The 26459-nt window shown below is 49.0% G+C and overlaps 1 protein-coding gene across 2 annotated transcripts in view; it reads left to right on the plus strand.

Annotated features, from left to right (window-relative positions):
- Tmtc2 (Transmembrane O-mannosyltransferase targeting cadherins 2) overlaps window positions 1–26459 on the plus strand; it is a 343189-nt gene that overhangs the window by 307114 nt on the left and 9616 nt on the right. For both annotated transcript variants that reach the window (XM_050168163.3, XM_055065207.2), the window contains exons 3-8: window positions 13601–14183; window positions 14976–15942; window positions 22188–22302; window positions 23566–23651; window positions 25140–25201; window positions 26060–26182. In XM_050168163.3, the coding sequence (XP_050024120.2) occupies window positions 13601–14183; window positions 14976–15942; window positions 22188–22302; window positions 23566–23651; window positions 25140–25201; window positions 26060–26182 (1936 nt within the window). The remainder of the gene's footprint in view (window positions 1–13600; window positions 14184–14975; window positions 15943–22187; window positions 22303–23565; window positions 23652–25139; window positions 25202–26059; window positions 26183–26459) is intronic.

Below are 26459 nucleotides of genomic sequence, written 5' to 3' on the forward strand. Positions count from 1 at the left end.
CTCCGCGGAACATGTGTGCCGGTTTAAAAGCCTTCTCTCCTCTGTTTGATTCTAAGCGTCGCGCTCGACTACAAAAGGCGCGTCTCGAGCGAGCTCGCCCGTTTTACTCCCTGCGACGTCTTGAAGATCTCTTGTCGGAAACGTTTTTTTTTCAAAACAAGGACGAAAAACAAATATTTAGCGCCGATTTCGCTTCGGCGTTTCACGCCGCGAACACTTCGCCGTTCCCAGCGCGATCTCGTCTTTTTTTCTTCTTTTTCTTTTCTTTTTCTTTCTTTCTTTTTTGTTCTTTTTGCTGCTAGACTTTATACGCTGTTTGACGGCGGCCGCACTGCGTACGGTTTGTCGTACACGAAACAATGTAACCGCCTTCTCCTTCTTCATTGATTCTTTTTTTTTTTTTTTTGTCTTCCTCGCCGGCGTTCTTAAAACGTTCGGAACTTGAGTTTTTCACAAAGAATCGCGAGATGATGAACGATAGGGACAATGCTTCGGACAATTGCGCGCGTACTTAGTTTGAAATCCCTTAAGGCCCCCCCCCTCCTCCGTTTTTCATATCCGCGCCGCTGCTTCGTTATACTTATATACGCCCGGCGAAAGGCGGTCCCAAATTCTTGTCCCGCCGTCCGTTCGCGGGAGGACCATTAATTTATTTAGTGGGGCCGGCGTGCTAGAATTTCCGCCAGTGAAGCGAATCGCGAAGACGCCGGCATTTAATGTTGGCAGAGCTTTTCGTCCAACATTTCCCGACACGCACCGTATTAAATATTAATTTAATTCTCCCTCTCTTGTTTCTCCTCCGTCTTTCTCGCCCGCGAAATATCGTATGCGCTGCATCTTAAGAACCCTCCGTCTCCTAAGTGACGAATGGTTCGTGTCTATATTGTTCACGGAATGATTTATACCAGTGTTCTAGAAACGAGAAAGTTTTAAATAGCGGGTTGCAACGGAACACCGTTACACGCAGAAAACGTAATATAATTTTTGTCTCTCCCTCTGTCTCTCTCTTTGTGTGCCAGGATAGCGGGCAACAACTTCATTCTTTTCTCGAATCGTTGTCCCCAAGTCTTTTTCATTCTTTCTTTTTCTCCGGTGTCTGGTATCTATCATGCTTCAGATATGCATCTAAGAAAAAAAAATGAATGGGTGAATGTGTGTAAGTTTCCTTACGAAAATTGTCATAAAATTTATGTTGTGTTCATATTGACTTTTCATTGCGTGCAGTAGATTTTCAATTGAGTTTAAATTGAATATTGAGCAGGTATTTTTTTTTTTTCTTTGCAAGAGTTTAGCAGTGCACGGCGCGCTCCTGGACCGTCTGACACACAATTTATACCAGTAATTGTTCCTTTCCGTAAGAAATTTTTTTTATAAGAAAATATTATAAAACCTAGAGGTGGGATTCGTTGCGTATGTGCTGGCTTTTCTGTTCGTTCGCTCACACAGCGCACGACGCTTTCACTTCAGTAGTGCACCTGTGCAACTCCACGTATGAAACTCCACGCTTCATTTATTCCTTGCGTTGCACTTGTTACCACTGGTTTATTTGATCCTACGTGAAGATGCGAAAAGTTCGTTCGCGCGCACCCTTCTTCAAATCATAGCCTGATAGAAAGATGCCAGACGTGAGTACCAGAGGCTGCATGGCTTCTTTCGAAAAAGCGTTTTGACTGCAGTTATGTGCATTGATAGGCACTGGCGCTCCTGGATAAATAGGCGGACATTCCCGCTGAAATTCTCTCGCTCAATAAGGGAGGCGCCAAATAGGGGAAGTAGGCTTTTCCACACTGCAGCACTGCCCTACGCAAGGTGGCCGGCATCCCGCTGACGGCACCATCAGAGGGTATAAGGCTTGCAAGCGGCGCCGATGTAGTAAGGGAGGATTTGGTGTCGAGGATACCCTTGCAAAAATTATACACGGGTTTCGATTGCCTCTCAGCAGAAACCATATTGAAGGCAACAAAAAGTCAACAGAAATACAGCAATAGTTAAACAAAGCCTTTGAAAGGGCTGTAGCGGCACCAGTTCGTGCGCTCGTGCTTTAAATGATCTTCTAAAGGGCGCGGTACGCCATGATGTATGTGTCAAACTATAAGTGCAGGGAAGCGAACTTGCAGGATGTCGCGTATCTTTTATTGCGTTCTCCGTATAGGTATTCGGTGCTTTCTTTCAAAGTAGGTGTTTGCATTCCTATATTCAGCTAGACCTTATTCAGTGCAACCACAAGGGCCTGTGCATATTCATCAAAGGTAATCAATCGCCATTAGCGGCAATTACTTTGTCGATCACGTAGAAAAGAAAAAGAAAACGCCAGAGCTGTTATCACAAACCTTACCATCCCCCCCCCCCTCTCTCTCTCTCTCTCTCTGTCTCTCTTTATATATATATATATATATATATATATATATATATATATATATATATATATATATATATATATATATATATATATATGTATATATATATATAGTCTCTTTTCTTTTACCCGCTGAGGCTTGCGTATCGCAAATATTGACGTGACAGCGCTCATCTGTTTCGGCCAGTGTTTGGTGATTGGTTCGACAGCAGGAATAAGGTTGCTGGTCAGTGTTCTGGAATATATATATATATAGTAAGCGGGCACTAGGCATACTTTGAATCACTGCGAGGTTTCTGCTGGAAAAAGAAAAGAAGAAAGGATGCGTAAATGCGTAATTAAAAGCCGCGAAATGAAGCACGAATTTATGGCTTGTGGAGAAGGAGGCAAATTACTCGTGCCGCGCGAAACAGCAACTTGTTTCTCCTCCGTAATTTTTATTGTGACACCGTCAGGTTTAGCCGACGCCCTTCGCGCGTCTCTCCTATATTATACATAATCGGCCCGAGTGGTTTAGTAAGTGCAGTTAATATCAGGTTTCCGCTCTGAGACCTGCTGCATCGTTCGCCCAACCGTGTTTACACATGAATTATTGAATGCAGAACGCTTGATACATGCGCCGTCTTTATCAGCTCGCATATTCCCAAATACTGCTATAGTTATTTACGGCGGGACGGCGTCCTATTTCTGGTGCCTCTGTATGTAGTGTGCCCGAACGCCTAGGGCCGGGGCGATCTAGCCCAGTCTGGTCACGTGAAGTTCATGCGCCGGTGGCGCCCCCAAGGATGCGTAATGGGTTACGACGTCTTGATGACGCTTAGGACGGATCTGTTTCTTTCTTTGCTCCACTGTAATACCTGTTTCAGAGGTGAAGACTGATATATTTTCGTTTCTCTAATTCTTTCTCTCTCTCTCTCACACACGTGCATGCGCCTACGTACAGAGAGAGAGAGAGAGAAAATATATTACATAGCTGAGTGTTAAGTGGGCTTACATTTTACCCGAAGCGCAACGTTATGCATACAGGAATTTTCTTTCTTTGTCTAAATAAAGCTTACTGTTACCACTACTTGCCTTTCTTGGCTTGCGTTTCTTGAGGCTTGCGTCTTGCATTGACACATTAAGCGGCGCCGCTGCATTCTATAAGACCGACGCTTGCGCTCAAGCTTATTTTCGTTTCCAATCGAGAGGACACTCGTAACTGCAGACTCTACTAACCGAGTGCAGAGTGAGAAGAGCAGAAACAGTTGCGACCACTGAATTAAGGAGGAGGAGGAGGAAACAACATTATTCAAGAGAAATTTCAGGGATTTGTAGACGGCCGCTTATTTGTGGCGACCTTTCCCGCGCAGACAATGATTGCTTTTTGTACTTTTTCTTCGGCGGACCGTATTAGAGTCTCCCATGTCGTTTCTGAGGGTGCTAAGGGAAGATATTAATTGTACTAGGGACTAGTAAAGCTTAACTGGAATAATAATAATAATAATAATAATAATAATAATAATAATAATAATAATAATAATAATAATAATAATAATAATAATAATACCGAGAGGATGATGCGAGCCTGCATTAGAGACACTACGATACACCATTATGACAAGAATTAAAAAAAAATAAGAAAAGGGGGAGGAACAGGAAGTGGGGCGGGGGAGGGGGTGAAGGGGCACGTAGGAGTGTAGGAGTATATTACATAGAACGGAAACGTAAAGTTACGCACCACGGATGTTTACAAATAAAAAAAGAACTGAACCATGTACAGAGAAAGTGCGTTTCCAGAGCAAATAAGAGGGTCAGAGAAAGAAAGAGATGACGGACAAATATGACCGGAAGTCAACAAAGAAGAAGGGGAAAAAGAAAACAGGAGAAACGCGAAGAATGAAGCTTTGCTGCTCGCAGTACTCTTTTGGGGCAGCAGCAGCGGCTGTGTCTGCGCAGACCCTCGACGCGCCATTGTGGGCGGCGCGCTATAGCTGGCCGCCGGCCACCCCGGGGAAAAGCGACAGCGGAGGAGAACGATCCTCCGGCCGGACGCTTTTCATTGTGCAGCGCGCCGGCCGTAATAACCCCCGCGACGGCGGAATGCACGCTCTGCTTTCTAGACCTCGCTTCTGGCACCTCTCTCCTCCGCTCTCGGTGTTCCCCTTGCCGTGGTCAGGATGCGCCACCAGGCGAGAAAGGAACGCCGCGTGGTTTTCTTTGTCTGACGTCTGCTTCTTTCTTTCTTTCTTTCTTTCTTCCAGTATGTGTGCTTGCGCGTGTTCTGTTTTGTTACGTCCTGTCCATCTTGTTTATCTTATTTCACTTTACGTGTAATGCGTGTGTGTGTGTGTGTGTGAGAGAGAGAGAGAGAAAAGAGAGAAAACTATAGAAGGGAGATGGGGGAGAAAGGGGAGGGGGGCAGTGGATATGACGTAAGTCGAAACGGGAGAACCCGCAGGCTGTTTTTCTCCTGGACACCCTTATTCTGTTCCCGCGACGAAATGCGAAAGGGAAAAGAAATTAGGAATGTGAAAAAAAAGTGTGACAGTGGAAGACGGCTAGTTGTGCTCCCTCCTATGAGGGCTGCATACCCCAGTGGCCTCGCACACTATACGCTCCAGAAACTCGAATCCGCTCCTCACTTTATTTTCCATTTCTCTTTTGAGCCCCGTGTTTGTTCTTCTTCCTTCGAACTGTGTGCCTCGTCAGAGCCCATGTAGGCCACTTGCCCGCTACTATACTCCGGTCGCATGTGTTCTTTTTCTTTTTCTCCCGTACTTTCAACGTTCGGTCGCAACGCACCAGCCTTCGTAGGATAGCATTCGTGCGAGACAAAAGGGGATCAGTCTAAAAAGAAAAAGAGAAGAAAAAAAAAACACTCGTAGGTTAGAGAATATCTCCATGGTAAAATAAAAAAAAGCGGTGGTCTTAAAGCTAGCGGCAATTTTCTGTTCGGGTATCGTAGGACTGCGTAGTGTTAGGATGCGGAAATGGCTGCTGTGCCACGGCTGATAATCGCGAGTGTGGGCTTCAAGAATGCGCACAAATGTCGGAGCAGGTATATAGAGGGAAATAAAAAAATGAACGAAGGAAAACCTGCTGGGGTATCTGTGCGAAATGTATATGCGTCGTTCATCCTTAAGTCGCTGACCACATCGGGACATCGCATGCCGTTTTAGTTCCACGTGACTCAGTGTTCGTCGGTCCGTGCGCCTGCATGCATGTCTCGGAACCACTTCAGTGTGCAGATACAGTGCGCAGATACACACTGAAAAGGAGTGGAGGCGGAGATACGCCTCCAGTCCTTCTAGTTGCGTTAGGGCTTCATTTTCTGGATCTGTATTTTTTCTCGAACTGGCAGGATTCGAACCCTCCGCATGCGCCGGTATATGCGGGCCAGAAGTTCTGGCGCTGAAGTTTCAGCGTGACATTCCGAAAAGCTCGGCCTCAATTTTTACTCGGTAGTACGGCAGTAATAAAACTCTTTCAGCCAAACGAGCGAAAATTGTAATTGAGAAGAATGATAACGACGTAAACGGACTTGACGGTAGTGTTTTGCGTCACTTTAACTGCAGTGCACAGTACCGCTGCGCCCTCTATGATGTTAAAGGGACACTAAAGGTTACTATTAAGTCAACGTGGACTGTTGAAATACCATCACAGAAACCTCGAAACGCTTGTTTCGTGCCAAGGAGAGACTTATTTTAAGAGAAAATGCGTTCTGAAGCGTCCGCGTACCTCTAGCGCAGTTCAAATCGCCCGCCCTCCGATCGAGAAGTACTGACATCATGGTCTCATAGTGACGTTGCGCCGTCGGTGAGTAGAACGGCGTCCGCAGACGGCGCTACGGCTTTTCTGCGCAAAACGCAAACGCGCGGCCAGAAACAGAGCCAAGACAGAGCCGACAGCAGAGCGAAAGCGGGAGTATGGTGGCTAGCGGAAGGAGAAACGAATTACGTCCCACGGCACACAGAGAGTCCGTTTTCGTTAAACTATAGGCTGCGGCGAGCTCGCAGCGTGGTCGGCGTGGTCTGTGAGAAGTGACGAGCCTTTTCGCACTTGCAACAGGGCATAAAAAAGTGCGAATCGACGCAAAACTTGGCCTAGAAACGTGCTTCGCCACAGCCCGGGCTCAATACGACCCAAGCTGGCACGACTCAGATGTCGTTTCCCGCACCGCCACCAGGCGCCGCTACTATACCTCAAACTCCAGCGCAAGACGCCCATAAGCTGGTACTTCATTCTATGACGCAAACTTCGACGCTCGTCGCAATGGACCCTGACACCGACAGATTGGCTCGCGATGGTGGGCTCAACTTCAGCGATTTGAACACCGACGAGCGCGACCTGCTGCTGACGGCTCGCACTGCCGGCGTCGTTGCGTACTACGACGGCGGCCTCGACACCGACTCTCCGGAGCGGGAAAGCAACGAGGGCTTCCCACGACATCACATGGACGTGGCATTCTCGCTGCTTGTTCCAAATGAAACTTTCGCGAGCCAGCAGAACCCTCACAGCACGACGCGATAACGAAACTAGTGAAACTCCAAAGCGTGCGCGGCGCAGAGTCGAGCGCGCACAGTCGAGCGAAAACGAAACCTTTCGAACACCCATATTACTGAAGGGTAACCTCAAAATGTTATTTTTTCTTAGAATCAAATAGACGTAGACAAGTAGCATTTTTTCCCGTCTTATAATCAAATGAAATGATATTTTTAATACGAGAAGTTGAGTATTAGTAACACAAATTATGAGGAGTGCTTTCGTCATCGGGCTAGTACCGGAATGTCGCTGGGAGGTCTCAAATCGTGTCATGCATTTACCTCAATTTCTCGGTTACTAAAGCTCTGTTCGCGATTATATTGACGCCTTAGACGTTCTAGAACATTGCTCTACCACTTTAACTTGAGTTTCTGGTAACCTTTAGTGTCCCTTTAATGTTGCAGTATTGGATTCGCGGACGGCTCGTGTTTGAAGTTTCGCTCGCAGTCGTGCTCGCCGTTCTAACCACTGGAAGATTTGTTTGTTTCGCCTGTCGCGTCACATCGCACTACGCGCGTCTCCTGCCGCAAGATCATTTAATCACTCTCGCTCTCGAACAAAGCAAACAAACAAAACTAAAGAAGAAAAGAAAACGCGGCAACTCTTCTTCCCGTTGTAGCTCTCTCCGCACGTGTTTCTGTGAACCGCGAACGCTGACGTCACCGCGGTAGCACCCTGCTCCAGGCGCTTCTTTCGTTCTTCCTTATCCGTCAGTTCGTCTGTGGACGGCGTGAAAGCGCTTGAACACGTGGTCGCGAGTCTCGTTACGACAGCGTGCGAACCACGTGACGAGCGGAGAATGCGCTGTTCATTGTCTTCGCGTGTGCGTGCGCCGGTGCCCGGCTGTCTGACATGCGCGCTGATAGAGCGATCGAAAGTTCAAAGCAAAGACCGGGAAGCGCTACACATGCATATGAAAGGGGCGTAGTTTCGGCCAGCGAGCGCGGGAAAAGCAGGAAGGGTTACCACAATGAGTTTCGATTGTTCGTTAGGTTGCAAAGAAAGCTCCCCCTCCCCCCCTCTCTCTCTCTCCATATATATATATATATATATATATATATATATATATATATATATGTGTGTGTGTGTGTGTGTGTGTCAATCTCGTGGCAGTATACAGTGTGTAGAAAAAAGCAACATGCAAATAAGAAAGAAACTTGGTTCGCACACGCGTATAGGCACAGGAAAGGGAAAGCGCGTTACATAATCCCACCTTATATCAGGCAAGCTGTAGGCGAGCTCACTAAGCGGGGTGTAAGTGCTATCGAAGCCTTCCGCGCCGGCGTCTCTTCCGGGACCGCACCCCGTCGCCCGGGCATCTGATATATCGCGTGGTTGTCAAGGCTGCGCAAATGTTGAGTCGCCGTGAGAAACGCGTGTTTGTATGCCTTCGCTCGTCGTTATGGGACGGGCCGACCGCGTGCTGCGTGCAACCGCTCACTGAGTCACCCGACCTACCGGGACAGACCACGTGTGACTGGCAGGTCACGTGGCGCCCTCACAACGGCGAAGCATATGTAGGGTTACGGAGCGCTCAGGCCGCCCTGCTCTTCCGCCAGGGCCGCTAACTGGTGCATCCGTGACGTGAGTCGCTTCGCTAGCGCGGCGTTCTTCGTTCTCCCTTGTTTGCCGACCGACACCGGTTTCCCGATCGATTGTGCGCGGTCCGTCATTGCAAACAAATAATTTCGTTGAACCACTTCGTGCGACCATCACTTTTCCCTCTCTCTCTTTCTGCCGTTCTTTCGTTCACTGCTTAAACTCGCGGGTTTCATTCGACGCTCGCTCATTAGGACGCACTCTTCTTTCGCAGTGTGTGCTGCGTTTTGGATGCGCGTATCCGTTATCAGATACCGCTTTTACATCGCTACTGCAACGCGGGCCTCACGACCCGCGGGATCCGCAGGATCGCGCACCTGGACACGGATGAAATTTGCGGAACACAATCAGAAGTGCTTTTGAAAGTGCTCGCGAATTATCTGCGCTGTGCCACGTTCGTCTCAGCCTTTTTTTTTTTTGTACCCCGCCAGCATTCAGGAAATTGGCAACGATGAATGAAGAAACGCCGTTCCCGAAATTTGATTTCGTGACGCTTTCGCCAAGGAATAAAAAAAGAAAAAATTCGCCTTGCGGTTATTAAGCCTGGGCCGAACTCGAGCGGTTTGCTGCGAGCTCTCGGGCTATAGTGCGGCACGAACGTCCCCTCGGTAACTCTTCCTCCGTTGAGTATGTCGAAGTATCGGGACATTGGTCGCGGAGTTCCTAAAACATCTTCCAGTGAAACTGTCTGACGCGTGCCAAGAAGCCTCGGCCGCGATCTCGCCGAAACGTGACCGAGATTCGCGCGCGCGCGTAGAGCCTGCAAAAGAGGGTGTACGGAAGAAAGTGGAAGACTGCGAGGACGATAAGAAGCGGATGAGAGCTATCCGTCTTTGTCTGCGGCGTCCGCGAACCATTTGTAACCGTCGCGCCCGCATGGCACCCTCGAGAGCGACCGTGGAGAGCACTCCCGTGGGGGCCTTGCTATGCGCTGCGTGGAGCCGACAGCGGCGTTTTATTGATTCACGAGACGAGGCAACTCCTTCCACTTGACGAATGCATCCCGTAAGGGCGAGGGAACAAAAAAGACAAACGCGGGGATTTTTTCGCAGGCAAGCGTTGCTCCGCATGCGACTAAAGTGTGTATTAAGTAATAACGTAGTCTCGTCGTATAGCTAGCGCGAGGTGCGCGTTGCTAGATTTTTTGCCCGTTTTGCTATACACGGCGGGTTTCTCGCGACACCGCTTTTGGCGTCATCTTGTGTCGCGCTTCCTGATGCGTCCGTGGGGATTTTCTAGCTCTGATGCGTGTTTACGAATGCACAGGCGCGGCTTTTGATTGAAGCTTGAAACTTATTTTAGGGAACTCTGGGAAAAATGTACAGTGGCCTATAGGGGACCGGCCAAAAGGCAAAAAAAGCCAAATTCACATCTAAAATGACACAAAGCTCAGGGTTACAATTTCATGAAGTAGTTCAAACAGTGTACAATAAATATAGTCATAAGGACACTAGAAATAGGTGTGTACAGTAAAGTTCTTGTACACGAATATACGTGAATAAGAATTATTACACTTAAGCCACAAAAAGTGTGTAAGTGAAACCATAAAGATGCAAAATCAGCGCAGGCAAATGACAGCGCAAGATTGATTTTCGTGACTTCCAAATGACACAAAGTGTAAAAAAGACGAACGGCAAATAATTTTAGATAACATGACGCAAGGATTATGTTTGTATTGATGATAAAACATGAATTTCCCATTATTTTAGAAACATGCCATGAGCTAATCTCCTCGATTAAGGTAGCTACAAAATGGTGTTGGGTTAAAAGAACGCGCAATCTGATAGTTCAGTTTTTCAGTGCCGTAACTGATGCGTGGCTTTTCTTCTCTATGAACCTTGTGGAGCCTGTACGCTTGACATGAAGCCAGACAGGTTACCTTTAGTCCGGTTTTGCAAAAGAATGTGAGTGGCACAACTTTACCGGTAACGTAAGTGCTGGCTGCTTAGAAACGAAGCAATAAAAGTCGGCATTTGCGAATTCTCGCCGTAGCGACCAGCAAGGTTTCCACCAAAAAGAAACAAAAGAAAGTCAAGGCCGTAGAGATTTGACAACTTACGCCTGTGACTTGTCACACGTTGCCTGCTTTGTGACATTAAGTCGTACGTCTAGTGGTCTGCTAAAGCCTTTCTCAAACTCGAGTAACACGTTAATTATGTAAACCCAAACAAATGCAGCGGCCCAACGAAACACACCTATACTTCCAGTCGCCCGGATACTCGCGAATCAGTCATACGCGAAAGACGAACCGCCGGGAGCCAACTCGGCCACTCTCAGCAAACTCTTTATCAAACAAACAAGGATTTAAGAAAAAAAAAGAAAAGAGAAATAGAGACTCTATAAGGAGGCAAAGAATGGAGCTCCGCGTACATTTCGCCGAAAGAGAGCTCGCGCTCTCCAAAGAAGATCCACCCGAGCAGCACGCCAGCTTTTCTCCTGCGGGGCTCCTTCCTCCGCTCAGCGAGCTCCTAATTCGTTGCGGCTTCTCAGCCAAACGCATCCATCATGGTCTTGACCGGCCGCACTACCGCCGTTCGGCGCGGTCGGCACAGCGGCTACTGAAACCCGAGAACTTCAAAGGTGGCGGCGGCTCGCTCGCTCGCTCCACTGTCTGGAGAGCTCTTTCTTCTCTTCGGTCAGGGAGGGCAGAGAGAGAAACAAGATAGAACGAAAAGAACGGGGTGAGAAATAAGAGCGAAACGACGCGAACGCGCAGAAAATCTGAACTGGGACGTTGAAGGATAACAATGGGAGTGATTCCACGAAAGAAAGGAGTAACGAACGAGGAAGCCCAGGAGAAAGAAACAAAACAGAAAGTACGACGATAGAAGAAGAAAACAAAGAAAGCGCGTAACGTGCCGCGCTTATACTCTTCTTTTCTTACTTTCATCTCTCCAGTTCTGCCAGCCCAGCTGCGATCTCGCTTTCTCCACCGAGGCGTGTGTTCTGCTTCGGCTTTGCAGGAGGGCTGCATGGTTAGATAAACCTATTTGTCGAGCGGGAGAGCCGTACGGCACAGTGCTCGCGCGCGCGCGTGTGTGTGTGTATACGTGTAGTATATACGTATAACTGATCGCTAGGTGCGTGTGAACTTGGAGAGGGAGGAAAGTGCAGGACGCGTGCGCAAGGCGCCTGTCGGCGCGCTCATTTTTTATCCGGCCCTCTCCACGCTCGAAGCCAGCGTCGAAGCATTGGGCGGCGTCCGGGAGGCGTCTTCTTCCTCCTCCTAACCAGAGCGCGCGCTGCCGGTATTGAGCCGTCGTTTCGTTCCCGGTGCAGTGCGGACAACGAGCTTAAGCCGAGCGATTGCCCCCTAATGAGATTTGCTGCTTGTTTGTTTGGCCCTCTCTGTCTCGCTTGCTGCTCGCAGCGGCGGCGGCGTTTTGGACCGGATCGGCCCCCTTTCTTGCTTGCGGTTCCGGCTTGTCGGCTCGGCGTCAGGCGGGTCAGGCTACACGGCCGCTGAATTCTCGCCTCCCACTCTCTCTTGCGGCTAATTTATGAAGCTACCGCCGATGCGGTGCCCGACCGCCGCATCAGCAGCTGCTGCTGTTGCCGCCGATCGCGTAACGGTCGGGTTCTTGTGGACGCGAGGAGCGCGCCGGGAGTCCGAGGGCCGTGTTGCTGCTTCGGCCGCCGAGCCCTGATTTATCGCCCGCTTTCAGAAGATGCCCCCCGACGCCGCCACGCGGTTCTCCTTTCAGCGAGTTCAGCGGACAACAACGGCCGCTGTGTACCTCACCCCCCAACCCCCACCCCGAGCCTTCCCTTCGAGCTTTCAGGGTCGCCTTTCCCGATTTCGCCTGTCCCTGTTGTTTGTGTCGTTTATTGTATTCACTCAGCGTGCTTCTTTTGCCGCTGATGAGCCCGCGCCTGACCGTCGCTGTGTACTCGAACATGGTGTAAACGCTGGCTGTTTGTTACGCGTCGCCCCCCGGGAAAAGGAGCGAGCGCAATGTGTTTGAAAGGCGATAAATGCGAGCTTTGGGGGCGGGGTGCTTCGCTCCTTTCGATGAGGAGCACGCTCTGTTGCGTGGCCTCTCTGATGATGCGGGCAGCGAGACATCTGCCGTACTAAATGCTATAACGCGGCCAGTGTGTTTGGGGTGTAATTGGGCGAGGATCCTTTATTTATTTATTGCTCGCGCGCGTGTTTATTTGTCTGTGCCTGACGGGAGGGGGGAGGTGAAATGCTCCGAAGAGGGGGTTATCGCTGAAGTACACGTAACTTACGTAAAAGAGAACAAGTTGACGTTTTATTAATCTCCCCTGTTTCTCGTGCGACCTGTGTCAGTTTATCGAAAGCTTGGAACGACGTCTACAAAAGAATTGGATATAAGAATATGAAATTTAGTGGCTTATGCTGAGTTGAATAGCAATGAATAGCGCGCAGAGGATGAGACAGTAAAATTCATACACACACGAACAGTACGAGCGCTAACTTCCAACGAGCCCAGCAAGCTACGCTGCTGAGTTATTCTGAGTATTCATTGCACACAGCGGTTTTATTATTATGCAAAAAAGCTATTATTTCGCTCATTCACGTGGGTCTTCAAATACAGTATCATTATCATTTGGATTTACGGACATTTCACTCAGTGATGATATTGCAGATTTTAGCTACAGATGATTTCCGATACCTATGCCGCACTCCTTTCACTGCTGTTATTTGTGCCTTCTGTTCTCTCCCTCTCTCTCTGAAAATTGGTAATTTAGTACTTGCCGCTCTGAGGCGTTGGATCTGCGCTAAAGCCAACGAAGTGTGCACTAACCTTTCCAAAAATTAGTAAACGTGTCAGGGTATACGTCCAGGTGCATGTAACGTCTCATGTACGGCGATTTCGTACACGCAAAGTTCTCGTTATACCTCACTTCAGAAGCACTGGTCAGTCTTGTAGGGAGGCCACCTGGATCGCTGGTAGTTAAGGGTTCAGCTTTTGCCACCGAATAGTTGAGGCGCCCACCTCGAGCGGCACAGTCGTTGCGTTCACGGTGGGGGGATTCCCCTATACGCGTAGAGACCGCGCACTGTCATTAGCGCCTCCCCCCCCGCGTAGTGCTCAGACCCAACACAGCGCGAGCAGAACGCGATTGCTCATCGCTCGCGACCCCTCCGTGCAGCCGCGCCATCCGGAGCAACCAGGACCTGCTGCCGAGCTCCCCGCTGGCGTCGCTCTTCCGCAACGACTTCTGGGGCACGCCGCTGACCCACAGCGGCAGCCACAAGTCGTACCGGCCGCTGTGCGTGCTCTCGTTCCGGCTCAACTACCTGCTCGGGGGATACGAGCCGCGCGGCTACCACCTGCTCAACGTGCTGCTGCACGGCCTCGTCTCGGCGCTGTTCACGGCGCTGGCGGCGCGGCTGTTCCTCAACCAGTGGCTGCCCACGCTGGTGGCCGGCTTCCTGTTCGCCTCGCACCCCGTGCACACCGAGGCCGTGGCCGGCATCGTGGGGCGCGCCGACGTGGGCGCGTGCCTCTTCTTCCTGGGCTCGCTGCTGGCCTACGTGCAGTACTGCAAGTACCGCGACAAGGAGCTGCGCGCCGAGCGCCGCTGGGCGCCGCTGTACGCGTCGCTGGCGCTGGCCGGGTGCTCCATGCTCACCAAGGAGCACGGCATCACGGTGCTGGCCGTGTGCGCCGTGTACGACGTGTTCGTCAACCACAAGGTGGCCCCGAGGGACCTGCCCTCGCTGCTCGTCAGCGTGAGTGTCGTGAATGCGACGAGCTCTCTGTCCTCGCGAGCCGTATTCTCGGTCGGTCACTCTCTGGGGATGCTCTCACCTCTTTTTTTTTTTTTTTCACGGCATGGCACGACGCCGTCGCTGGAGCGACTTGCGATCTGCTTGCTGGCTTAGCCAATCAGAATCCGCTGAAAGTAATACCCCGAAAGCGATCGAGCAGAGAACCTTCTCCTTCTTTTTTCTTCTGTGTACAGTCGTTTTATAGGTAGCTTGCTTTTAAATTCAAGTATGTATCCGGTAGACTTCCAGTAACATGTGGCCGCCATCGTCGTTTGCACCCAGCTCACGTCGTCATCAAGCATTTTAATGCAATCGAAACATTTAGCACGTATTGGAAACAAAAGAGGCCGGATATCACACTAACTGGCTTGAATGCTTGTTACTGCCTTTTGAGTTTTCTTTAACCAGAAAGTAGCAAGTCAGGAGTAGCAACTACTGTACGATGGAAACTTGAAAGTAGACAAGAACACCATGGCGAACGATGGAGATGGAAGCGGTGGACGTACGAAGGCCAGGAAGTGTCGCAAACAAACACAAGTGGCCGTTATTCTGCTTATAGTCAAGAAGTTGAATTAGCAGACACAAACTACATCGCGTTTAGTATATATGTGTCAAGGCGAGTAAAACATAGACGGGCGCGGTAGAGAACCGGGTGGAGTAATGAACTCAATCGGCGAAACCTCGCAGGCGTGGAGGTGTTGTCGTTCAACCACAATAATAAAGGGCGTCTATATCGTCTATACCGCAACGCAGAAGCGGCACCCGGGCCTGTGGGAGGGCCTGCTGCACCTGTGCTTCGCGGGCGTCACGCTGATCGGCCTCCGGCTGCACCTGATGGGCGCCCGGGCGCCGGACTTCGCGCCGGCCGACAACCCGGCCGCCGACAGCGACAGCCTGCTCACGCGCACCCTCACCTTCCTCTACCTGCCGGCGTTCAACTTCTGGCTCCTGCTGTGCCCGCGCTGGCTCAGCTTCGACTGGTCCATGGAGGCCATCCCGCTGGTGCAGAGCCTGGCCGACGCGCGCAACCTGCTGAGCGCCGCCTTCTACGGCGGCCTCTTCCACCTGGTCGCCCTGCTCGTGCGGCTGGCCAACTGGCGCCGCGGCGCGCCCCCCTGCCACTGCAGTGCCTTCCAGCCCAAGCCGGCCTCGCTGCTGGCGCTCTCCTCCGGCGGCAAGTCGTCGTACGGCAAGCGCTTCTCCAACAACAACAACTGCAACAGCTACAGCAACGGCGGCGGCAACGGCCTGGTCTCCTCCTGGAGCTGCGGCAGCTGCTCGTCGGCCTCGTCCTCCTCGTCCGAGTGCTCCGAGTCCACGAACGGCGGCGGGGGCGGCCCCGCGGTGGCCAGCGCCCTGTCGAACCAGCAGCTGGACGCCACTGTGCTCGCGCTGGCCCTCGTGGTGCTGCCGTTCGTGCCGGCGACGAACGTGTTCTTCTACGTGGGGTTCGTGGTCGCCGAGCGCGTGTTGTACGTGCCCTCGATGGGCTACTGCCTGCTGGTCGCCGTGGGCGCCGACCAGCTGTGCGGGTTCGCCCGGCGCGCGGCGCGCCACGGCCACGGCGGCCACGGCGGTGGCGAGACACTGCGCAAGCTGGTGCTCGCCGCGCTCGTGGCGCTCGTGCTCGTGCTCTCGCTCAGGACGGTGCGCAGGAACAGGGACTGGCTCACCGAGGAGGACCTCTACCGGTCGGGCATCCACATCAACCCGCCAAAGTGTGAGTCTCGTGCCAGTGATCGCGCGTTGTCTGCACAAGGGTCGCTCGGGGCGCCGCCGCGTTGCTTCTAGCTGCGCCCTGATTGAGGCAGTGAACGTGTTTTTTGGTTGTCTTCCGCGGCCTGGATGCGGTATACAGATCTAATACACGAATCCGTCCCGGAATTTGTGCTCGGATTACTAGGGTTTCAGGGGAGTTACTGATGCAAGCGATGGAGTGTTATCTCTACGCCTTTTGAAGAACCCCGTGCATGTCAAAGTTTACCTCATACTTATCGAGGAATTCGGGATACAATACGCTCAGCCCGTTTTCGAACGATTCGCGGCGATACAACGAGATATATTGAACTATAATATTGCATTTGCGCCATTCTAATAATACAACGTAATTATGAATAAGTGGAAGAGAAGAACGTACTTCTCCTCTCGTGTGGAGACGTTGCAGCTCAAGTAATTTGCTGCATTTACATTGGTTTTAGTTTTAGTTTTCACAAGCCAGGAGGGTAAACGTCGGCGCGGTGATCCTGAGTGAGAGAAGATTAGAAGTTTTGTGGCCCACAAGTACGAATGGCAATTCGAAATGAGCTGGCGCAATTACTGAACGCTTGAACGCGAAAGAGAATTTGCGCGTGTGCGTAATCAATGGGCCAGGATAAGGACGTATAATGCCTTTAAAAAAAGTTTTAGTTCAATGGCCCAGATACAATGCCGAAAAATAAATTTGTCGGCAGACGAATGGTGTCTAGGTCAGGCGCACGAACTTCGCTCGCTCTGGGCATCAGAATGGACGATACGTGAACAGCTTAATTACTGCTGCTAGTCAGCTTTCGTGCTTTCTCGGCATCGTCTTTTTTCGTGAGCCATGCACCGCACGCGTGCAGAATGCTTAAAAACCGCTTCTGTAGTATCGCGCGTACAGGCTATCATGCGTGAAAAAACAAACAAACAAGGGGATCGAACCATCGACTTCTTGCTCTGCATAACATCATAGCCAATGAACCTGCATAGTCGAGGCACCTATCGGTGTGACAGCGGCACGGAAGCGAGCGCGGGGAGGAAGAAGAGCGCAGGTTCGCTCCCCATTCGATCAAAGTCGCTCTTCACGCCTCCCCACTTTGGTCGTCGCCCCACGACTGTCCTCGCCGTCTCTCGTCCCGTTGATTGCACCTTTCTTTTTGCTTTCCGTTCGCGCCCACATTTCGGTTTTCTTACAATCTTTTTTACACGTGTAGCCGTGTGGCAATGCCGACGGATCTCCTCCTTTTGCTCGGGGGCTCTCCTTTCTCGTCCGTGCTCCTTCTTTTTTTTCACCCCGATCAAATCCCTCCTTCGTTTCTTCCTCTTCAATAACGTTTGCCTGACGGCGTCAGAAAGGACGGATTTCGGAGAAATCCATATCTCGGTATCCCTCGCCTTGTATAGGAAGGGCGGTTTGCACAAACGGGTATACGTGCTGGCAGGCGTGAAGGAAAACATTGTAAACGTTGGCGCAACCTCCGAACCCAGTCTGGCGAGATGTTTGCCGCATCCGATTCTTGCACGTTACGAACGCTTCAAAGGTTTGATGCTCATTTCTTTCTTCTGCTCGCTTATGCAGTCCTTGCCTCACGTTGGACAGGTTTTCTGGCCATTTCTTTTCTGTCTGAACATGTTGCTATGGGCCGGCTGAGGCTCTGTGCCATTTTCATCCTTATTGTTGTATCTATTACGGAGTAGGTCGTTCATGTGCCATTTTCATCCTTATTATTGTATCTATTACGGAGTAGGTCGTTCATATACCAAATCAAAATAAGTAACTAAACAGCTTTCTTATTCTTTTAAATTTACTTTCCGGTTAATTACGTTCAGTTGGCCACAAGTGTAGACCATTTAGGGTAGACAAAGTCAGCATGTTGCATTACACTTAGCACGCATCTGTTAGGTATGTTGCGAGAGTTTCTTGAAAGCTTCATTTATCAACTAGTTCAGTTTGAAGCCACGTGTAATATCTCTAACCTACAAATTTCGATGTTGTGTCAAGCGCATGCAGTTTACATATTTTGATATGTATGCTTTTGTTGCGAAGTTAGGAATCTGTAAACACGTCTCAAGATTTCACAGCGGGCAGCTGTCAGCGTATATTTCTTCGCCAGGGCTCTCCTTCTGCGGTTGTTTAATTGTTATGGCTTCGGCGTCAGCGAATTCCACAATCCTGTGTAAATGTTGAAAGTGAAAGTTCGCACTGGTTCATTTAGGTGTCTAGAGGATAACAACCACGGTTAGCGAATAGGGTACGCTTACGTGCGCCCTTTCCCCTTCCTCCAATGTAGGGTAGCCAACCGGGCTCAGTCCTGGTTAACCTACCTGCCTCTCATTTATCATCCTCTCTCTCTCTCTCTCTCTCTCTTTTGCGTGTGCCTTACGTGCAAAAAAGACATTTAATCGCCATCGAGCCAGTAGTGCGCGAACTCAGCGGTTTACTGCTGCAAGAGTCCTACGGTTAACCCAGCATTATTACCGACGCATTTGCTGGGAGCGCTAAGCGTCGATAAAGATAGAGGCTGGCCAGAGTAAACTTACGGGACACAAGTTATAAAGTTCCGCAACAAATGTAAATTTCTTCATTGTTAAAGCATAGCGTGTCTAATTTAATTAATCACTGTATAAATCCCGCGAATGGCTACAGATTTCAATCGAGTCTATGGGGTCAGGCTTCACCAAAACTCGGCTTCTCGGTTATTGTTCTTTCTTCTTCTTCTTCTTCTTCTTCTTCTTCTTTCCTTATTTTTTTTTTTTTTTTGAAGTACCGCGTCTCGGACACCGAATTTGCCACACGGACACGCGCTATTTTCACTTAGGTTTCTGGCCTTCATCAAGTCTCACAGAATACTTGAGCGCTTAAATGAAAATTTTCGGTGATCATCAGTCACTACTCTCACTTTTTCTTAACACAATAAACTTTATTCAAACTACTTGAGCCGCTGGCCAATTATAACATCTTTCTCTTTGCTTTAGGCGTATTTAATTAGGGTGGAACGTTTGAGCTCGGTACAGCAGCCTTTGAACGCGTTACACACACACACAAACATATTTTTTGCGTGATGACCGGTTGCGGATAGACGGTTTAAATTAAAGGACATGAGCTTTGAACCAAATGCATCTTCTTTTGCACTTATTTGCATTATTAGTCACAAATTTGAAAGAAACATTTGAATAATAAGGAACCTTTGCGCGCCAGACTCTTTGGAGGGTTCTTTGAAGGATACGTTGTCATTTTAACGATTATTGATGAATTTGCTATAACGCTATAAGAACAGCGCCCTAGCAGGTACCAGACATCGCACCTCGATGGTGCCCAAGATGAGACCGACGGCAAACCGTCGTTCTTAGTCAGCGAGGTATGAGACCGGGCTAATTGGTATTCCATGCTGATGTAACCAGCGCAAGAGGTGGGCACTGGACACTAGTCAGGCGATAAGGAGAAGCGCTGACGAGTACTGATCGATGAATATTAACACAATGAACAGAGTCCGACGATAGAACTGAACTGAAGCAAGGTGTGAGACCGGGCTAGTTGGTATTCTATGCTGATGTAACTTCATGTTAATCTTCATCCGTCAGTCCTCGTCAGCGCTTCTCCTTGTCGCCTTAATAATGACCCGTGCCCATTCTTTCGCTCGTTGCATCAGCTTAGTCAGGGCCCAGTGAAGTGTTAGATAAGGTTAGCTTAACGTCTGCCGCCCGGCCGCTCAGGCCAATGCATGCAGGACGCCAAATCGTGTGCACAGCGCTTATGCCAGCTGCGGAAGGCAGAGCGCTGCCCTGACTCCGCCACCGAGGCGATCGAGCGTAGCGTTGGCGGCACGTCCATCTTCGCTTCGCTCCACTGCGACATCAATACTTCTTGAAGGAAACCGACGTGGCGCGACTCAGCCGATGAGTTGTTTGCGCACCCGTTCTGTGATCATTTGCCTTTCTAGTTCTGTACAAAAGACTAACCGATCACGTTTAGTTAGATTACCGTTAAGCTATGCTAGGTTAGGTTAGCGTAAAAGGTGTTAGGGTAGCGCGACGTATTACCATAGCGGTTACAGGGGCGTCGAGCGTCACCGGCGGCCTTTCAGCCACTTGCGTTCCACCGCGGTTGCTAAGGTGCTCTGTCTTCTAGATTTTCACTATATGCGGCCCGGCCTCTACTACAGTCTCTACTGCTCCCACGGAAACATCTGTGATGTTATTTTCAAGATACATCGCCGTAAGGCACGAGAAAGCTATGATCCGGCACGACTGACTTAGCAAGAGCGCCGCAGCTGCGAGACAGTCTGCCTGACACAGCGGTCGCCAAATAGGGCGTCAGTGCCCGTCAGTGCTTCACCTGTTTCACCGCGCCGGTAGTCAACGTCCTATAGCGTAAACAAACTCGACCCAACTCCGCGATGCCGGCACGCCTACAGACAAACGCATACAACGCGCACTAAGAAACTTCTCATCCGTCGTGCCTAGGCAGAGTCACATATTCAAGGAGCAAAAGCCCCCACATTTTCTCTCTCGCGCCTGCGCACAAACGTTCGGCGCCTCCGGAAGTGCCATGGCCCGCTGTACTTACTAGCAATTGTAAATTTGCATCCTGACCGGCGCCGCCGCGGCAGCATTTCAGTTTGTGCGTATGACACTTGCTGTGCTTGCTTTCCTATGCGACAAAAATGCGGGTGCTGGGCTGTGGAGGTCGCGTGCTGAACTTCGATAGTGTAAGCATTACAATCGTCCATAGCCTGGAGAGTGCGCTTGGAGCTGGTGTCCCAACAGCGTACTGGCCACGTATGCAGAAGGAGCATGTAAACATGCGCCAGCAAAATGGCTCCAAAGCGTGCACTCAGCGTCGAGGGCACCGAAGCCCCAAAGAAGCGTCGCGCCGAACTGAAGCGTCTTCGCAACGCTGCGAAACGTGGTGTAGACTGCGAATGTATGTATCCAATGTATGCATACAATTACAATAATTAATTGAATTACGTACAGCTCCATAATTCAGTAAAGATACGGATACAAAGAACTTTATTAAAAGCATCCTGAGAAGCGCCGCCCCTTAGGGCGACACCGTGGGCCGCTCTCACGTGGGGTAGTTGGACCCAACCTAACCGCCGCATCGCAAGTTCTCTGGACAGTCCAAACCTGAAGATGGTATTCCGAGCTCCTCATGACCGAGTTCCACTTCTGTTCAGTGATGTCCTTATCCTCTCGTAGTGAGGGACACTGCCAGAGCATGGGATCTAAATTCCTATACGCAGCTAGGACACTGTGAGCTAAAAACGTCCGGGAATAAACAGTGCATGAAAGCCAGACAAGGATAAGTGCTAGTCTGAAGCATCCTAAGAGTTCTTGCTTGAGGTCTTGTGAGCTTTTTATGTGGTGGAGGAAAGATTCTTCTCTCCAGATAGAAATTTTTAGTGAATTCATTAAAGGTGAATAGTGTCCCGGAACTCTTGGACATAGGACTGTGACAAGGCACCTCCTCCCGCGCGGAGAGTTAGTAAGCGCGCCTGGGAGTGGGCAATGTCATTGAGGTTGGTGAACGAATCCAGATTTAGGCTCAAGTGTGCCTGAAACCAAGTGATCGTATGCGCAGTGATTGCACTGTTCCTGAGAATACTGTGTGCCTGTTTCGCGATGGAGCCCGAGGCGAACGCACTGACTGTCAATCTGTGTAGGTGTGCGTTCTGTTGTCGTCCAAAAGAGCGAAAGCAACAATTAAAGTTTAACACTTCTGCCACGATGCGATGTGCCATGTGAGGTAATGGTAATGCTCAACCATCTCAGATTATGGACAATGACGCACAACAACACCTCAAGCAAACACGTCTTCCTTTGTGTTCTGTGGACTACGCAGACAAACAGCAGTGGTGCATGCATAGTAACGTTTAACATCAACTCACAACTCTCGTGTTGGGCTAAAGTTGAGGAAATTAAACATTCGCCGCGAACATTACCGCTGAATATCGTCAATCAAAGCAAGCAGCATGCAAAGCTTCGCTTACATCGATTCCCACAGTGCGTGAGAGCCGCACATTATTTTGTTGACTTTTTCTTGTTTTCAGGGAACATTCTGTTGAGATTCAACAAAATGTAATGGATGATTTTTGCGAGGATGTCGTTGCTTTTAGCGACTAGTACTCAGTTTCTCTCTATTTTAGCGTGGACTTGTGCATTAGATTCTATGGACACATTCGCTCACGAACCACTATATTTTTTTTCCTGCCCCTTTGCTTTCAGCTTACGGCAACTTAGCGAACATCCTCAGCGCGCATGGCAAGAAAGCCGAGGCCGAGTGGGCCTACAAGAAGGCGCTCACCTATCGCTCCAACATGGCCGACGTCCACTACAACCTGTGAGTTTAGTCGTGCGTACTCTGGACGGCTCGATTTATCGTTCAAAACTTTCTCTCTCTCTCTCTCTGTCTCTCTCTTTCTCTCTGCATTTTTTTTGTTAAGAAATATTGTTTATTAGTGGAGAGAAATGCACACCGAACTTCGCGACTTTGAATTTTGAGCCGTAACCGCGCATAACGTCATTTCCACCGTATGTTTTAGCAATATTCTCGCGTATTTGAGTGTGAGGCAGTTGTTTCCGGACGGAAAGTTTCCAAACGTTGCCAGGGTTGAGCCTTCGGTTATTTTCGAATCTAGCGTGACCCACCCCGTTTTTCTTAAAAAAAAATAACATTATTATAAAGTTATCTATAGCTTCGGCTAGATGTTGTCAACTGTTGAGACCTCGCAGGCAACCTGTGCAGGTATTTCGGATGGTGTCGCCACCTGTGTTTTCTTAGTTTATACGACCTTATAATTGAGGGGGCAGTGGGACTTGGATAGAGGAGGGGGGCACACCAAACCCATCTCGTTGCCCTGAATGTCACCCATCTGTAATTCTAGAGGCTAACTTACCAATATAGCTTAAAGGGACACTAAAGCGAAACAATAAATAAGTTTAGGCTAAAGAAGCATTGTTTGAGAACCCTGCAGGCAGTCATTTCAAAACAATTGTTTGATTATTAGATGAGAAAATGAAGGTCCAAGTATCAGTATTTGAATTTCGCGCCGAAACCCCAGCGCCGGTACGTCAGCGTGACGTCATGGATTCCAAAGTGTGTTTCCGCATTTGGGCCGCGTTGGCTGAATAAAGGTTCCCGAAATTCGCCATGCTTAATATTTGGTTCCTTCCTGAACGCAATGTAGTCAATCTGTACCGCTATATATAATTAGTAGGCCCTAGAAGATGCCGTAAAGATCCATGACGTCACAGCCCCCAGGTGCGGGAACTTAAGTAGGCGTCGCCACCCGTATTTCGTTCTTGCGCTTTTTCTGGCTTACCAAACGTTTTATCGTTGTAAGAGTGGTGTTTCTGGTGTTGTAGAAAGGTAATTTACTAATGCAGAAGAAATAATTTTTCACTTTAGTGTCCCTTTAAGCATTCACTTTCTTCGTACGCCTACCTTTTATGGGAACTTTAGTACTAGTGATTCAATATAAGTTTGCGGGCTCTCTACTCGCGAATATATTAGCATCCTCAAGCCGTCAGTCTCGCAAAACGCAGAACAGAGATCTCGCATGCTTCAGGTTTATTTTGTGCTTTTCCTTTTTTCGTCCGTTAGGGGAATTCTCCTGCAAGAGCAGAACCGGTTGGAGGAAGCCCTTCAGAGCTACAAACTTGCGATCCAGTTCAGGCCGAGGCTTGCAAGTAAGTCTCTCACCCTCCTTCACCTTGGTCGTCGGTGACCCCGTGTGTTTCTTTTTTCTTCCTCCTTTTCTTTATTGGTGTTCTTTTTGCAAGGTGCTATAGGCGGATGCTACCAGCTTCATCAAAAGATTATGCATATTTTAGCTGTAGAGAACGAATTAGACGATGACTGTTTCTTCAACGTGTTATTGTTCTTTCCGGTTAAAGGAACACTAAGAGAAAATATTAAGTCAAGCTAGATGGAAAGATTAGCCTTCTGTACTAACTAATTCGTCATTCGTAGTGAGAACAGAGCTTTTGTAAGTGAGAAAATGGCGAGAATGTAAGATCGGAGTGGCGTCACTTGTTGCGGAAGTATGGTACCTCACCTGTGGCGTTTAGCGTTGGCTGAATGTGGGTCACGTGGACATTACGTCAGGTCGTCCGCTTTGACCCGGGTGGTTCAAATTGAGGAGCAGCAGCGGCACTTTCGGCGACAATTTGTATCGGAAAATGTATGGATTTTGTCTGACCTAATATTTTCTTTCAGTGTCTAGGTGCGCGAGAAATTAAATTGCTCATCGACTTAATGTGCATTAATAGTTACCAGCAAGTAAGATGCCCATTTTATGGAAAACCTGGTCTATTTGCTCTCTCTATAGATTTATCCCGAAGTGCGCAACGAAGGTTTCTCCACAATATAATGCAAAATGCAGGAACAGATCGTTCCTGCCACATGTATTAAGGACGTATATTTCGGGACTGTCACTTTAGTTTCACGGTTGCTGCTAAATTCACTTGTCTTGGGCATGGCCTGGCTTCGTATTTGCAGTTTCGGAACGTAAGTTATGTTTAGAAATTTAAGGAAAATGGTGGATATCTCTTGCTTATTCATTAGCTAAGTACCACATATCACATTACTTCCTTCTTTTCCCGTCGTGAATAAGATATTGCTGAAGAAAATGTAATCGCTTAGTTACTGCTGAATTCTTTTTCGTATGTTCACTTCTGCTGAAGCGCGCCGTTAGAGTGCGCTAACCTTGCGCGGTGTGTGTCCGGACGTCGTCGTTGTAGTTTGTTGTCGTGGTGGTAGTAGTAGTAGAAGTAGTAGTCGTAGTAGTAGCAGTAGCAGTAGTAGTAGTAGTAGTAGTAGTAGTAGTAGTAGTAGTAGTAGTAGTAGTAGTTGTAGTAGTAGTAGTTGTAATAGTAGTAGTAGTTGTTGTTGTTATTGTTGCCACCGCCACCTTTTAGATATTGCGATAACGTATCCACGAGTGGGTTAGGCACACAGCGGAAACACATTGAAACTACCTTCTTCCCGCTATCCTAATGTCAATAATTACCAACATAATTTTTAAAAAACGCAGTGTTGGTTCTTCGTTGCTTGCGTCTATCTCACGCTGTGGTTAACAGCAGCAACATGGATCACCATATTTCGCAAACGCTTGCGCACTGACGTGAATTTCGACATCTAAAGTTTTGCAACGACGCTTCTTCAATCTCCCACAGTGGCGCACCTCAACATGGGTCTCGTACTTGGCATCATGGGCAGGAAAGAGGAAGCCATCGAAGTGAGTGACCTCCAAAGCTTTTGTCCCTAGCTGTTCCGTGCAGCGTACCGTCATTTCGTTGCACTCCCGAAGTGCGTTTTCTTTATGTGTGTGTTTTATTTAAAGTAAGAACTTTGCATGGGGGCGCGAACGTTCAAGAAAGCTTGTGTCGAACGTCTTTCTTCGTGTTACTTTACCAAAAGATTTTCAATCTATTTCTAAGCGTCCCCATTCTTTCTTCAATGCCACTTCTGCCGTGTCCTCCGGTGCCGTCTGCTGTAACATGCAGTGGCTTCAGCCACTCCTCGCTTCAAATGAGTGCGTAATTCTTAACTATAATAGTTACGCATTCCATTAACCCTTTATTAGTGACATAAACGTTCAATTTTTGTTCACCTTGTATTAAGTCATACACATTTATTCTATGCTGTATTTTACTATGCCACGTATTCGATACAACCTATCCCACAGACCACTTAGCATCGCAAATCCGCTGAGGTAATCTGTATTTTATACTATAGCTGCGTGAAAAGAAAAGAAAATAATTGCCATCCATCCCAATTTAGCACGAAGCTAGAGAGGGGGAAACCCATCCCGAAACAGGACGTTCTTTTTTTCGACTACGAAGCTTTCTAGTTTCGTGCTACATTCGGGCGGTTGACAATTTTTTTTTCTCTTTCATGAGCAATCCTCCACATTGCAGGATTCCGCACAACTGGTGTTGCCAACATAGCGGCGTGTTCCGAACGTTGGCGCACAAATACATTTATCAGCGCGGAAAACCATATTCTTCCTTTTCTTTTTCTCAACTCGGTTTCTGTCGGTCGCAGCTATAGCCTAACCGGTATCCACGTTCCTCTCCGCGCGCCCTGTCTGCAGGTGTACCGGCACTGTGCCCAGCTTGACAGCGCGGGCCTCAAGGACCCCAAGACCCACGAGAGCACCAAGATCTCGGCCCTCTTCAACCTTGGTAGGCTCTACGCCGACGAAGGCAAATACAAGGTGCGTGCATTGATTGTCACCGATCGGTTGACCGTTTCGCTCGCCGTTTCTAGTAAACAGCGTTGGTGAGTTCGCACTGAATTTGTTTACGTAAGACAGATTCATAGCGAAAGCCGCGGGACACTCTCGATTATGTCATTCATTAAGATTACTTAATTCGGGAAATTTGGATGCAAATTTACCCACTGGTGTTTGCCCCCTAGAGGGATATCTGCCTTAGATAATTAATAAAGGGAAAATTAGACATCCAACCAATCATATCAATTGCTACGAAGGA

Source organism: Dermacentor andersoni, chromosome 3, assembly GCF_023375885.2.
Source record: "Dermacentor andersoni chromosome 3, qqDerAnde1_hic_scaffold, whole genome shotgun sequence".
In the NCBI taxonomy this organism is placed as follows: domain Eukaryota; kingdom Metazoa; phylum Arthropoda; class Arachnida; order Ixodida; family Ixodidae; genus Dermacentor; species Dermacentor andersoni.